Source organism: Desmodus rotundus, chromosome 1 (assembly GCF_022682495.2).
Source record: "Desmodus rotundus isolate HL8 chromosome 1, HLdesRot8A.1, whole genome shotgun sequence".
NCBI lineage: Eukaryota > Metazoa > Chordata > Mammalia > Chiroptera > Phyllostomidae > Desmodus > Desmodus rotundus.
The window spans coordinates 110,413,566-110,428,274 of record NC_071387.1 but is presented as its reverse complement, the minus strand read 5'-3'; the positions used below and the strand labels follow the sequence as shown (position 1 = coordinate 110,428,274).

General features: G+C 45.1%; 2 protein-coding genes across 7 annotated transcripts in view; one reads left to right on the top strand and one right to left on the bottom strand.

Annotated features, from left to right (window-relative positions):
* The window catches only part of PDXDC1 (pyridoxal dependent decarboxylase domain containing 1), a 51,616-nt gene extending 49,565 nt beyond the window's left edge, over window positions 1-2,051 (top strand). For all 4 annotated transcript variants that reach the window (XM_045204375.3, XM_024571707.4, XM_045204376.3 and 1 more), the window contains exon 24: window positions 1,226-2,051. In XM_045204375.3, the coding sequence (XP_045060310.2) occupies window positions 1,226-1,270 (45 nt within the window). In that variant the 3' untranslated portion in view covers window positions 1,271-2,051. The remainder of the gene's footprint in view (window positions 1-1,225) is intronic.
* Window positions 545-14,594, bottom strand: NTAN1 (N-terminal asparagine amidase). 3 transcript variants are annotated; one of them, XM_024571712.3, is made up of 10 exons: window positions 14,391-14,594; window positions 8,363-8,465; window positions 8,221-8,286; window positions 7,815-7,923; window positions 5,578-5,651; window positions 4,375-4,428; window positions 3,758-3,811; window positions 2,690-2,787; window positions 1,279-1,392; window positions 545-876 (listed from the first exon to the last, which is right to left on the bottom strand). In XM_024571712.3, the coding sequence occupies exons 1-10, from the start codon at window positions 14,469-14,471 to the stop codon at window positions 697-699; spliced, it is 933 nt and encodes a 310-aa protein (XP_024427480.2). In that variant the 5' UTR covers window positions 14,472-14,594; the 3' UTR covers window positions 545-696. The 3 variants fall into 3 exon arrangements, with proteins under 3 accessions (XP_024427480.2, XP_053785378.1, XP_053785383.1); XM_053929403.2 differs by lacking the exon at window positions 8,363-8,465 and having other exon boundaries at window positions 14,391-14,575; XM_053929408.2 differs by lacking the exons at window positions 8,221-8,286; window positions 8,363-8,465 and having other exon boundaries at window positions 14,391-14,534.
* Between the last annotated feature and the right edge of the window lie 115 nt (window positions 14,595-14,709).

Here is a 14,709-nt window from a genome sequence, read left to right as displayed (position 1 = left end):
CCAGTGAGTTCAGCTCATAAATCTTACTATTAATGGGGCATACTGACTTCCTTTAGGATGGATAGAAACTTCAGAAAAATAAAGATTTCTTCAAGTAAAATTTGCATAAGAATCACAATTGGGGCATTTAATGACCTTGTAGAACAGATTTATCAGTGGTTTTGTGTAACACTCAGATTAAATTTAGTCTCGTGGGAAATTATTACTGCAAAACAGTAAGATCAAACCCTGTTTGTCTTTCTAAACTTTTCATCTCATTCATCTAGAAGTATATTTATATCAGTTTTAGATTTGATGCTTCTAAAATATTTTGGGGACACAAAATACCCTCTGTGAAATGTGTAAATTCTCACTGAACTTTACTGCATTTTAAATATTGGTTTTAAAGCAATTTCAGTTACAATTTTTTCTTTATTCACTAGTTTTATAGAATTAGAAGTAACTGAAATAGCTGTCATGGAATAGTGAGGCAAGTAGCTTCTCCTCTGCCCCTTATTACTAACCAAACAGGAAAAGCTGGAAGCAAAAAGTAAACTTAAACAAATGCCTTTGCCAAAATAAGATTTTATTTTGAAAGTCATCTAAAAGACACTAAGACTCAACGGATGTGGACTCCAAATTCATATTATGTCCAACCCCCACCCCCCAATAGTCTCTGTCATGCCAAAAAGTTGCTTTCTTTGGTAATTCCTATTTTTAGCTTCCTGGAGAAGAGATCTTTTCCCATAAGCCATCTTCATTTTTTTTGTAGAGCAGAGCTTTATTTCCAGGGAAGAGTATGTTTGTTGGGGATGGGTATTTTTTTAAAAACACCAAGGTAGACCTAATATGTTCAACGAAGTGGGGGGGCTCTGCCAGAGGTGACGTGGAAAGGTTCTGGAAAACAAGATTTGAGGCATGAGAAAATATACTCACTCTGTTCCGTATTTTGATAAAGATGTCGAATAAAATATGCTTGTGTTCCTTAAACATTAATTAGGATGTTCTCAGACCACTACATAAATATATATAAATTGTAAAATTACCTAAGAACTGAGGTGTACAGGGCTAGTAAGAAAAGAAGCAGTTGGTTGCTGACTGCTTTGTCCATGCAAGTGTCTATCCAGGGCATCACTCATCCCCAACTGACAGGGAAGTGAGTGGGGCCTGTCAGTGCCCTCCTAAAAATAACTACCACCCAATGAAAGAAAAGCAGCTTTTAGTCTAAACCCGTTTTTTCTTACAGATGAGGATGCCCAGGTCCAGAGAGTTAAGGTTGCCCAACCTGTAAATTCTCACCTCTAGTATTTGCTCATCATCTTGCTGCAACCAGAAATCCACATGTGGAAATGGCATCCAGGAGTACGGTCCTATACGAAGTTGTTCCGTCTTTGAGTCATAAATACTAATCATCTGAAAAAGAACATTTCAAGGGTAGAATTTAAGGAATGGCATCAGCTTCTCAAACCCTACCATCAAAGCAGGCTCCAGCATAGTCTGGCAGTTAAGGCATTTACCTGAATGATAAGCTTTACAATTTTGTCTCCTAATAACAAAAGCTGCTACTTACTACTTCCAGCTGTCTGGTACTGCACTTTGTGGATAACATATATTATTTTGTTTAGTCTTGACAACAGTCCCACAGGAAGACGGCATTCTCCCCTTTCTGACTGAAAATCTGAGGTTCAGAGACGGGGCACAGAGCCAGCCGCAGCCACACTTCCAGTAAGCAGCAGAGCTGGGCCTCAAACCCAGGTGTGTCTGACTGAAGTCCACATTCCTTGTTGCTACACACAACACTACCTTGTTATTTATGCCCAAGCAGCTAAGTTACCTTGCAACTTTAGACAATGCCTGTTGCCCCATCAAAAGGAAGGGAAAACAGTTTGTAAAAATGCTAATTTGCCAAATGATCAATTCTCTGAATTCTCAAATTTGTCAATGGTCGTTTTCAGCTTAACCAGCAATGTTCAATTTTGGTTACTGAGACTGAAGTACATTCTGAATACTATCTAAATCAACGCTATTATGCCACTTGAGGAATTCTAAAAGGAACCCTAAAAATGTTAAAGGGTTGGCAAAATGGGTCACTCTGAATCCAAACAGTATTTTCCAATGAAAATGTCGGCATTTCATGAGTGAGCAGATCTTTTTTTGGTGCTCTGAATATAATCTCTTTGTTCACACTCTATGCATTTTTAAAGGATTTTTTTCACCCATTCCTCAAATGGCATGTCAATCTTAGATTTTTAGTTTTCTTTTAAAATTAAAATGTTATTTAATTAAAAAACATGCTGAGGCAATTAGACTTTTAAGTTGATTTGATTAGTCTTTTGATCAGTCTGTTCCAGCTGGTTGCTCTTCAGTGACTTGGTCCAAAGGGGAGGGTATGATCTGAGGTGAAGAGGGGAGAAACGTCTCCTTCCCCCTTCCTGGCTCTTTCTCTGTAGGTAGTTCTTAGAAAGTAAAAGGGGTTCGTTCTGTTTGGACTGGATGCTGGGGGTTCACATTACCTCTCTCTACATCTTCAAGGCAGAGAAATAGAACTTGAACTTACATCCTAAAAGCATTCGGGGGTGGCAGGGGGGGTTATTAACCTGCAGCTTTAAAGAAGCTGACATGAAGTTTTCATTTCTAAGGTCTATAAGGGTTTGTAGTTTGCTGCCCTTTTTCCCCTTAACTCCTAACACAAAGATGATTCCAGACTCACTGGTCCTCCTGTTAAAGCGCGTGCAGCACGCAGCTCCTCCTCCGGACCGCGATCTTGGAAGGAGGCTCTGTAAATCTCCGCAGTTTTAATGTTGACAGCTGTGAGGGACAACAGGATGACTCTGAGTTGGCAAAAGACAAACATGGAAAGTTTGCACAGGCCTACAGTTCTCCCACCGTACATAACAATATGAATAAGTCTCTCTCAAAAAGAGAATGGAAATTAAACAAAATTACTCTTAGCCAGGCATCTCACTCACACGAGGCCTGAGCTAAACTAGGTTCGGTAAGGCTGTTCCAGGCCAAGAGCCAGCCCCATGGGGAAGGCACTCCATCTCTTCAGGCGGGTGTGCGGCAAGGCCTTCCTGGCCAGCCCTGTGACCAAATGTGTCTGCAAGTGGCTGGGGGTGATCATGGCCAAGTCTGGTGTTTTTGTTTGTTTTCTAGTTTTTAGACATATACAAAGTTATAATGAATAAAATAACGCACATCTGTATACCCACTACCCAGCTAAGTACATAAAATATTATAGATACGGTAGAAGCTCTCTGCAAATGACAGCCTATTTCATCCTATTATATAGCCTTAAAGGTCTTAGGGGCCATCACAAGAGGGTGGAAGTTTCTGGATTTTCCCTAATCTGATAGTTATACTTTCCTTTGTAGGATCTTTGTTCTCAACCAAAACCAAGTAAGGTTCCCTACGTGTAAGGACATTATTAGGCCACTGCAGCCCCTGAAGCCCTGGCTGCAGGAAAGCACAGCTGGCTGCCTCAGGTGAGCACAGTGCCACCCACACTCCCCTTACTGGTGGCCCTGTGCATGCCGTGTACGTGCTGCCTGGCTTTCTCCTCCCAGGCTTCGGATGTGGACCCTTCCTCCCTTCTGTAGATAATGCTTAGAGAAGGTAAGCTGCTTGCCCAGGGTTCCCCCCTCCCCGCAAACAGGAACCTAAGCCTGTGACATACTGACATCAGGGGGCTCACTAGTTCACAGAATCGGCCTCTAATTGGAGCCTGCCTCATCAGTGGGTGGCCAGCCTCCAACTCTCAAGTAAACACACTACTTACCAATGCCATAAATTATTGGAAAGTGGTTTTCGTTTTCTTCCCGGTCGTTTAATTCTAACAAATAAAAAACATTTTTTTTTAAGATCCAGTATTTAAGAAATACTGAACAATTGTTTTCATTTTATAATAGAGGCCAAGAAGGAGCCCCCACTGCAAAAGGTTTTGAGAAAACAATGAAAGGGTCGGAGGTCCCGCTTCCTTGACGAGGCCCAGAGCACTCAGGTTTCTAGGAACAAACTGCCACTTCCCGAGTTAGCGTGCCCAACCCACCTACACGCTCAGCTGTCTGCCACACAAGGCAGCAGCGCCTGCCTGGGGGTGGGTGGTCCCTTCTCCTGCCCAGGAGTACAGAGGAGGCTACCGAAAATCCCAAGGAAGGAAAGATGAGTTGCACTAAAGGGCGTCAGCATCTCAACTGAGGCTGAGCAGGATTCGGACACTGAGAAGGAGGGGAAGGCCGTTCCAGCAGATAGAAAAAGCCAGAACAAACATCAGCAAAGCATCAGCAAATTGGGTCTTCTAGGACTGAGGTTACTGATGCTAGGTCCTGCTTCAGGGTGAGGGCAAAATGTTTCTGAAATCCACAGCTTTGTTTTGGGAAAGATGGCAGAACTTACCTGTCACACATAATGTCACTAAATGAATGTCATCTTCTTGTCTGTCAAATTCACCTACAATCAGAATTTTACAACTCGATGTCAGAAAAATTCCTTTAATTAGCAGAACATATCCTAAGCAAGTCAAGAAGGGGATGGAAGGACGGAAGCCAACTGAGCCACCTCTGTTCTACTACCCCTTCGGCCCAACCTGGCCTGCATATCAGAGGCCAGGTTGGCGTGACCTGACGCCACGGATCCCTTCATGCCAAGTGACAGCCGTGCTCCCAGCCTCCAGCCCAAAGGCGACTGTGACCAAGGCTTTCCATTCCTCTCCATTCTGAGAGGTTTGGGGGGATAAACTGACTCAAGATTTTCAGTCTTATTTTCCTAAATAACGTTTTTTTTCTGATTCTCAGTCAAAAATTTGATCACTGCAAAAAGTTGGAAAATACAGATTATAAGGGATAATAGGTTTTCAGTGGTAGAAGTATATGGGTTTCTGATGCCCACAATCCCAGTTAGTATCCTGTGCATTCCATACTTTTCTACACACAGCTAAGCTCACAGCATATAGACGATTTTATATCCCAATTTTTTGTACATAGGTATGTATCTTCCCATGGAATTCAAACTTCTTCATAAGTACTATTTTTTAACAGCTACATAATTATTCTTCTACTAGTGAATGTTAGATTATTTCCTGCTATACATGTTCTACTGCCTGTCTTTGGGCACAAATTCTGTGCACATTTCAGATTATTTTGTTAGAACAGATTCCCAGAAGGGGAATTACTGGATCAAGGGATACGAACCTTTGTAAAACTTCACAGTGGTGCCAAATTGCTTTCCCAACACATTGCACCAATGTATGTTCCGGTACTGTGTGAATATGTTCCTCACTGCCTCATGGGTAATTAACATAGACACTTGCTCACTGAGTAGGGAAAAAATGGTATGATCTGTGTTTGCATTTTCTTCAGATTAACATGGCCACTCCTGCCTGGACGGAGGTTCTGTTTTTACATAATTCTTGTCCCCATCCAGTTAGCCCCTAAAAACTCAGCTCTCTGTGGCTCAGTCTTTATGGAAGAGTCCAAGCTGAGCAGTTTATGTCACTTCAGGAAAGTGTGCCCCTCTTCAACTGTGTCCTCACTGGACTTGTATTCACGCAAAAATCGGTACAAATTTTTATCAAATTTGGGGAAAAAACAGTGCACTTACTAAGAAGCTGATGAGTAAGTTTTTGTGACAACTGCCTTTCATCACTGAAGCCGCCCACGAGATGCACTTCCAGCCTGGCAAAGAGAGGGGACGGAGGTCAGAGGCCAGCACGGTGCAGCAACGGTGTGCAATGGTTCTGCTTTGAACGGTAGTGCTCAGCTTCTGTGAACCCACACTCTACAGCAGTGCCCCTGGGCCTTGTTCGTGCCGTGATGCACACTCAGGAGACCTGTGGGGCTCCCTGGGGTACATGGTGAGGCTGCTGAGGCCAGGCAAGCTTCTGGGGACCCTGTCCAGGAACCCCGATGGCTAAGTGGATTTATATCACCACAGATAAGATGCCAACTTGATGCAGCAAGTGAGGAACTTTGCTCTGGAAGAATATGGCTCTATCACACTTATTTACCCACCCAAAGCAGGATACCTCCTAAAGCCTCTTCGATGTCCTTGGCTAAGAGGAACTGGGGTGGAGGAGTGGGAAGAGAAGACAGCGTACACTGACTATGCCCGTTCTGTGCAGGGACTGAAGTGGACCTCCCACAGAGCTGTCCCCCTAATGCCCACCTCTCCTGGAGACAGCAATGACCGTCTCCACCCCTTAGAGAAGGAAACTGGGTCTCTGTCTAAGGTACAAGCTTATCCACTGTGTCCCCCTGAAAGTTAGCTGCACGAGACAGAACACAGTGTTCTCACAGTTAAGTAAGTTTGGGAAATCTTGCCTACTGTAACCCCTCCCTAGGAGTCACCCTACACACTAGCACAGAAAAGCCCTAAGAAGTCCAACAGTTGAAAAAACCAGACTAACTTTGTTTAGCCCTGTGTTTTCCACGCTAACTTATCTACTAACCATCCGTCCGCAGCCTCTAACAACCTGGGGACTAGTGCTTTTGGAAAGTGCGGCTCTATTTCACACAGCCATGAGGAAGGACTGGAATCCGTACGTAAGCAAGCACGGGGTGAAGCATCAAGTGGCCTCGTAGCAGACATGTACAGTGAGAGGAGCCGTCATCGCCATGGTTTGCTCAACGTGGGGCTACAATCATGGTTTGCCTTCTGAATCGTGGTTGCAGCAAACCTTCCCGAGTGACCACGTTAGTTCCACGAACAGACCAGGGATATCTCACAAGTGTGTTCCGAGAATCACGGAGCCGGGCCTGTGGCCAGGCCCTGCTATGTAACCAGTGGGGCCCATTGCAAAATGAAAAGGCCGTTCAGCAACTGCACAGGTCGCATGCCTGTGAAGCTGGCCCAGCCTGTGTCACCAACACAGGCAGAAGTAGAATTAAATTTAAAAATGTATTCGTGTTGTATTAGTAAAACTCTGAGAAGCTTAAAAAAAAAAAAAATCCCTGGGATTCTAAGAACTTGCACATGAATGAACTAGTTCATTAAATGACTACCTTAGATTTCAAATAAAATGAGAGCAAAGCCTACAAAGTCTGCCTAATGAGAGAAAGGAGAGGGGACAGGGGTGTGAGCACAAGGCAGACCTGTGTCATGGGCCTACCGCTCACTAGCTGTGTGAGTCCAGCTCAGCTGAGTCTCAGTGTCAGCAGCTGTGGAGTGCAGGTGGTGACGCTTCTGTAACCAGGGAGCAGGTTGGACGCTGTGATGCATGGCCACGCCAGACATCAGCTCTTGTAAGGAATCCACGACGCAACCACTGAGATGCTGACACTCAAAACTGTACCCCAGCCTGTCTGCCACCATCCCGTCTTTTCTGCCTTGTTTTTCTCCATGGCCCTGCCCGTCATTTAATATCCTGCTTTGCCTACTGAGTGGCTCCTTGCCTTACAATATGAACACCGTGGGGGCAGGTTTGCTCTACTCTGTCCACCGCCATGTCCTTGGCACCTGTCACAAGTTCTTGCTCATAGAAAGCTTTCAATAAATAACTGCTGAAGGAATGAATGAATGAAGAGATACTACATCTGGGGAGTAACAAAAGCAACATCTGACATATGAACATTAAAAATCTATCACTGAAAGTAAAACTACAGGTGCAAAGTCACACCTTTTATTTACACTCCAGCACTGTTTCCCTGCCTGTACCCAACACCCATTTATTCACTCAGCAACTAATGACAAGAGGCCATGCTGGGCCAAGCTCTGCTCCAGGGGAGCAAGACAGATGTGACAGTGACATTCTGTGTCTCTGTAACAGCTTCCACAGCTATTTCCTCTACACACAGGTGCAAAGTTCATGCTACCACAAAATGGAGGAGTGTGGAGCTCACCTTCCACATGCAGTGTGGTCGGAAAAGGATTTTATGGAGTTCATGATCAAAGGGACCTCAGCCCTGGTGTCGGTTCCATCACAATGTGTCAAGCAGGTAGCCCCATTACCTGAAGAACAAAGGGTGAAAGGACTCATGTTATTCCCAACGACCACTCAGTAGGCAGGCCAGGCCTACTCCTGTCCCTTCGGACCGCCTCATCTTTGAACATCCTGTAAGAAAAAGCAGAAACAGTGCTGCCCAGACAACCCGTTCTGACCAGGGCGACAGGGAGACACCATGCAGACCAGAAACGGTAAGCGGGGTCAGGTCTCAGAGAGGACACTGGGACACTCCAATCAAGAAATGAATGGTCCCAAATGTTGGGTCACTTTAAGTAATGATTTCCTTTCATCTCTCGCCATACCTGTGTGCCTCAGGACCACAATGTGACAAGTGGTGGCATCATCAGAACCCAGAATGGAGATGGAGCCTGTTTAAAAAAGAAATAACATAAAATATCCAATAGCCTTTTGGGATAATGCCCAATTCACTGCTTCCTAACCTACCATCCTTTGGGGAGGTCACTGCAAGCTCTCTTTGCTGAACATACAGAAGGCCCTGGGGTCCCACTTGTTGAACAGACTGACCTCTGAGAAGTCTGGCTCTTTCCTGTTTAATTAAAAAAAAAATAAAATAGTGATGGAAATTAGTGAGAATTGAGTAACTAGAGAGGTGGAGAGAGCCAAAGTGTGCCCCCAGTGGGAAACACACACTTGTAGGGCTGCGGTGTATTATTTGACAGAAAGGCTAAAATAAAAAGGTAGCGGTAACTATCGTGGAACAATTGCAAAAAAAATGAAGTTCTGTTCTTTTTTAACCTATAAAACAAGACATTAGTGCCTATGGAATGAGATGCAAAAAGTCCTTTTTCATAGTTTTTTTTTACTAAAGAATACGAGACTCCTCACAGTTTTACAACTGTAAAGAGATTCAGATTATATGTGACTCTCTAGCGGATCGGAGGCTCAGAAACCACATCCCTCCTTCACTTTCCTTACAGAGGTGGAGGCGTTAAGACCTTCCCTACCCCTAATCTCGTACTGGCATTCTGTAAATCTGCAGTGAGGAAATAACCCAAAATCCTCATATTATTTAGGACGGCAAAAAGCTGGGAGCCCCAATAGGACAGGTAAGTAAATCGTGCAGAACCGACTCACAACGACTAACTTCACTGTCAGGGAAATGGAAGATTATGGGAAACTAGTTTTGAAATGTACACTTAAAAGCAAGATATAAAAGTATAAAAAATTTAAAACTATAAATATGCTGTTAACACTACCTAGGAAAAAATACTAGAAGGAAATTCACCGATATGAGCCTAGTTATGTTAGAACAGGGCAAACACAAGTAATTTAACTGGGGTCTTTTCGCTAGTCTTTAAATCTTCTATGATGTCGCTCCATTATTATTAAAGTAAAAGACCAAAAAGGAGAAAACCTATGAAAAGGATATATAAATATTAGGTGTCAACATTTTGTTTAATTGAATATTTGTATACATTCTTAGTAAACCTGGGAAAAAATTCAGGTGGTTAAATTTTTTTTAATTTTTATTGTTATTCAATTACAGTTGTATGCCTTTTCTCCCCATCCCTCCAGGTGGTTAAATTTTTTAATGAAAACTGAATTACACATTTTCCCCCAAAACTGTCAAATTGATACAACCCTAAATATCATAATCTTCTTACTTGCAGTAAATAAACTAAATGAACAAACTCTCATCCAGATGTGTAACACAGAGCACACATGTGTTGTCTGGAGAACGGCTTTATAGTCTTGAACAGGCTTCTCGCCGTAGCTCGTGACTGGTATGCATTTATGTTACTACTTACTAAAATAGATATTAGAATAGCACAGTGATCAAACTGATGAGTTATACAGTGTTTTAATGAACCTCCACTAATTGGAAGCAAAGCAGCAATTAGAATGAGCCCATCCCTTGCTTTAAGAAAGGAAGTGAGAATTAAGTGAGCTGCAGTGAAAAACTAGACTGGCCTGCGAGCTCTGCCTGCTGTGGAAGGTCCGTGAGAAATTAATGCGGCTGGTCGCTGATAGGAGAACACTTCTCATTTTCATGCCACTTTTCACCTCGCCTCAACTCAAAATAACAGGAGAACTCAGAATCTCCTTTGTGTCATTCCTTTAATACATATCTTTGCTTTGTTCTTTTGGGAAGAGGGGCAGGGAGGGAGGGAGGGAGTAAAGGCAAATTTCTGCCACTCATTTTCACAGCTGGGCCACCACCCAGAAGCAAAGCTACTCGTGAGAAATGATTATCATTTTCATACCCAAGACCAAAAATCAGTCTTTTTTGACACAGTTTCTACTATTCCCCTCCAAAAAAGAAGAATGGATTATTAGGAGAGAATGTTACAAGGCAAAAATGGTAGGTTGCATCAGTCTTCCACTTTAAGAAATTAATAAAGTTTAGCCAAAGTTCTCTGTGGGAAAACCCACAGCCAGCCCTACCTTATAAACTCACATCCTTTCTGAAATAAAAATAGCCCCAGCTTTCTCAACTTTTGATATTCTCTGGACACTAAAATTCACTGGCAAAAAAAAATGTCTTTTCCATTGGTTTTTCTATGCTACCCCTCACCCTCATTTCCCAATTCCTATTCAATGGCACCTTTCTCAACCCAGGGGCAGCAAACCCTTTTCTGAAAAAGGCCAGACAGTAAATATTAGGGGCTTTGCAGATGGTGTTCAGCAGCATGAAAGCAGCACTGCCCACGCGTAAATACATAGCTCTGGCTGTGTCCCCAGGAACTTTGTTTATGGGAGACAACACAATCTGAATTTCATATAATTTCACATGTCACAAAATATTATTCTTTAGATTTTCTCCCACCATTTAAAAATGTAAAAACCATTCTTGGCTCCCAAGCTATCCACAAACAGGATTCGGCCTTTGGCTGGCCGTAGTTTGCTGCCCCCTGTGTGAGCCAATCACTTGGCTGTACCTTCAAGGAGGATCACAGACCCCTTACCCCTGCTGCTTGCTATGTTTTGTCGGTTCTTCATTCAAAAAAAGGAGAGCAGGTATGAAACTTTTGTGAACTGCAAAGCATGGTGCTGAGTAAGAAATTATTAACAGGTACAGCTCTCAAAACAGCCTTCTTTCCCACTTGTGCTACCTTATTTCAGTCCTTCATGATCTCATCTAAATTCCTGCCACAGAATTTACGAGCAGAAGACAGCGAGCAAGACAATGCTGGCCTTGGAGTGCCCTGCCTTTCACCAAGTGACCCTGGGCATGCTCCTGACCCTCTGTGCTTCCATCTCCTCCCCTGGGAAATGGGATGTGCTGGCCACTCCCTAGGTTGTGTGAGGATTAACTGAGAGCAGATTGGTTGGGGGCGACTGCCACCTGCCACCACTCCCCACCCATTTCTTTGACCCCCGAGGTCTCCCTTGCCCACACTATCCTCCTCGATGGCTGCCAGCATCACTGCTTCAAAACATAGATTCTGTTACATAACTTTTCCACTCCAAAAAAAAAAAAAAAAAAAAAGAAAGAAAAGAAACTCTGAGCCCAGCAACTTCACTTGTAGGAATAATTATGGGGTTTATAAATATTTGGCTCTGTGAATGTTTGTAATAGCAAAAGATTGTAAGCATTTTGCACGGTTAAAAGTAAGAACAGCTTTAACCAGTGTGGCTTGGTTGGGCATCATTTGCAAAGTGAAATCTCACCAGCATGAGTCCCTGTCATGGAACATGCCTGGGTTGCGGGGTTCTCCCCCAGTCGGGGCACAGAATAGAGGCAACAGATCACTGTTTCTCTCTCACATCAATGTTTCTCTCCCTCTCTCTCTCCCTCCCCCTCTCTCTGAAAATAAATAAACCTTTTTTAAAGAAAAGAGTAGGAACAAAGTTACTTTGCATTCACATGTGGAATTCTATGGAACCATTAAACAAGACTGCAGAACTGGTTACTGGGCATCTGGTGGCTGGTTAAGAGCAGACTTTCGATAGCACAGCCCAAAGGAACTTTCTGCAGTGATGGCGACCACCTGCATCTGTGCTGTCCCATACAGCAGCCACACGTGGCTGTTGAGCACTTGAAATGTAGTTAGCTTAACTGAGGAACTGATTTTTTAAGTTTATTTAATTTTAATGAATTTAAATGTAAACAGCCACAGGTGGCTGGTGGCGACCATCCTGAGCAGTGCAGCTGGAGACAGCCAGGGCTCCAGCACTTCCGGGATGCGGGACTGTGGGCAGCTTACTCAGCCCCTCCAGGCCTCGCAGCCAGTGCCTGTAAAATGGGAAGAGCAGTAGCACCTACTTGGCAGACAGGGGGGCCCAGCAAGGCCCACTGCGTTACTGTTATTACTGTTACTCTATGCTAAGCTTCGCCAGGCACAGGCTTGTAACTGCATACTTACAACATATTATTACATGAAAAAGACATCATAAAACATGTCATATACTCTCATTTTTAAAAGTATATCATATACAAAGAAACCTCTGTAAGGATATTTACTGAAATGTGAACAGTAGTTGTGTCATAGATTATTTTTTCTTCTTTTTGACTTTTTTTTTAAATAAAGAGGACATACTACTTATTATAGATAAATAGTTAAACCTTTCACTTCCCCCCACTGCTTATTAGCTGAAATATCCATCCAAACTCCTCTAATCCAGGTAGGACCTACCTCTCCTCTGGCTTATCTTCACTGTCCCCCTTCTTATCCTTTCAGTGCCGAGGACACTGGCTAGATCACCTGCCCTCAGGACCCTCCCCTCCAGCCCATCCCAGCAGTCTAGCTTCTCCAGCTAGAAAGCTCTTCCCTTTCTTCCCCTTTTCACATTCCTTATGCCTCCATCCTTCTTCCCTTAAATGGCTGCAAATGGAAGTGACCTTCCCTCCTCCACCTTTCTGTACTGTGAATCGGTCCCCACTACTCGGCCTTTCTAGGCCACGTCTGCCTACACTGGCCAAACCCCTTCAAGAGGGGCCAGCCGCCATGACATATCCCCACAAGCCCCTCTCTCTACACTTAGGGGGCTGCCTTAGACACTCATCTTTTTCTAAATTTCTGTCGCAGAAATCTTCAAACAGACATAAAAGTAGAGTGCCACCTAGTTTTTTCAGCAGCTCGCACTTTTTTCCCTTGGTGAGTCCTACCGCTGACTTCACTCATTAGTGGTGTGACAGTGATACAGTACAAGGAAAGTGCTTAGCACAACCCCTACTGTCTGCTAAGTACTCAGAATGTGTCGACAAGTATTACTGATATTTTCTAGAAATGCAAAGCTGAGACTCACTGGGCTGGCCCCTGTTCAGGTCAGTAACACCTCTTAGCCCTTGGGATCACTTTGTTCACCCATTTCTGGAACAAATATTTACAGAGTGCAGACTCATTTCCAGGCTCATCTTCCATTGTCCTATGGTCTGAGGATACAGAGCAAAGACTCTATCTGCCTTCAAGAAGCTTACATTCTGAGGGACAGATCAAGGGAGAACAAATAAAACTAGCATGCAGGCAAAATAATTACAATCTATGCAACTGTTAGAGGAGAAACTTCAGGAATACCTCCCCTAAGCCTACAGACCAGATCAAGTTTCTGCACTTCACATCTCAAAGAGAAAAGGGGCATTATTGCTTTATGGCACTTAAGAGTTGATGGTATTTGAATGATTCTGTTATTACCCCCCCCCCCCAATAGACTGTATTGTAGGGATAGAGGCGAACACAGGACGGTGCCCAACATATTTTAGGGGCTCAGTAAGTATCACTTAAGTCAATGAACTGATTCCCCCTTAACTGGCACTGGGGCAAGTAAACGTTTGGTCCCCTCTTTTTTCCCCTAGTAAAGAACCCCTTTCCAAACCGTTTCTGCATAAGCATGGACTGAGGGTTCTGAGATCTGAGTACAAAAGCAGGAAAACAAAACAAAACCCTGCCCTCTGGGCGTGGTCCTCAACTCGGCCCAGCTGTGGAAAAGCAGGGCCCTTTCCTCTGGCTAAAAATAACCGGAGCCCTATGCCCGGGGGAGGGAGGAAAAGAGTAGGGGACCCGCCAGGATACCCCTGCCCAACTGCTGTCCCAAGGCCAACCCGGAATAACCTCCTGCTTCCTGAGGACCCCAAAACGGTGCAGCGTTCACAGGGGGTGGAGATCCCCCCAAGTGCTTGTGAGCAAGGGCGGCTGCCCAGATTTGCCCAAAGGGGCCCCGTCCAGATTGAGGGTTGGGACTGCCCTGTTTGGGAAAAGGGGGTCCCGGAGTGTTCTCAAGCCGCGATGCTGTGTGACATTGGGCAGGTCACCTAACCTCTCTGGGCCCCGCCCTTCCTCTAGAAAAGAGGAGCCTCGGCAGATGCCCTCTAAGGTCCAAAGAAGGTAAAAGCTCCACAAATGCCTCAAGCGAAGGCAAAAAGTTGACTGCCAGCGGCCGGGGCTCCGGATGTGCCGCCAGCACCTCAGCTACGCCAAGTTTGAAGTCTGTTTCGGGAAGGAGCGGGTGGTTACGGTGGGGTGTGGAGGGCTCGGGCCGCCTCGAAGCCCCCCGCCCGGGCCCTGCTCACCTCCAGAAGCGGGTGGGCTCGGACGAGGTCCCCGGCAGACTGTGGCAGGCGCACTCGCCGCCCCTCAACCAGCAGCGGCATCGCGGAGGCGGCCACTCCGGCAGGCCCAGGGAGGCGGTGGCCTCCCCAGCCGCCGGTTGCCCGCCGGCCCTGCCCCCGGGTCGCCCCGCCACGCCCCGCCGCGAGCGCCGACGGGAAGTGGAGTCCGAGGAGACAGCGCAGCCCCTAGGTTGAGGAAACCTTGGGCGGGGCCGCAATGCCCCATGGGAAGTGTAGTCTAAACTCGACTGCGGCGAGCCTCCTCCGCAAGGGGCGCTGG

What these genes read in the sequence shown, in the direction of transcription:
- NTAN1 (XM_024571712.3), bottom strand. Translation starts at nt 14,471, where the DNA reads ATGCCGCTGCTGGTTGAGGGGCGGCGAGTGCGCCTGCCACAGTCTGCC. An exon ending in TGTGGTCCTGAGGCACACAG is followed by an intron (nt 7,924 to 8,220) that starts GTATGGCGAGAG and finishes TTTGTTCTTCAG; the next exon opens with GTAATGGGGCTACCTGCTTG. An exon ending in TCCAATAATTTATGGCATTG is followed by an intron (nt 2,788 to 3,757) that starts GTAAGTAGTGTG and finishes TGTCCCTCACAG; the next exon opens with CTGTCAACATTAAAACTGCG.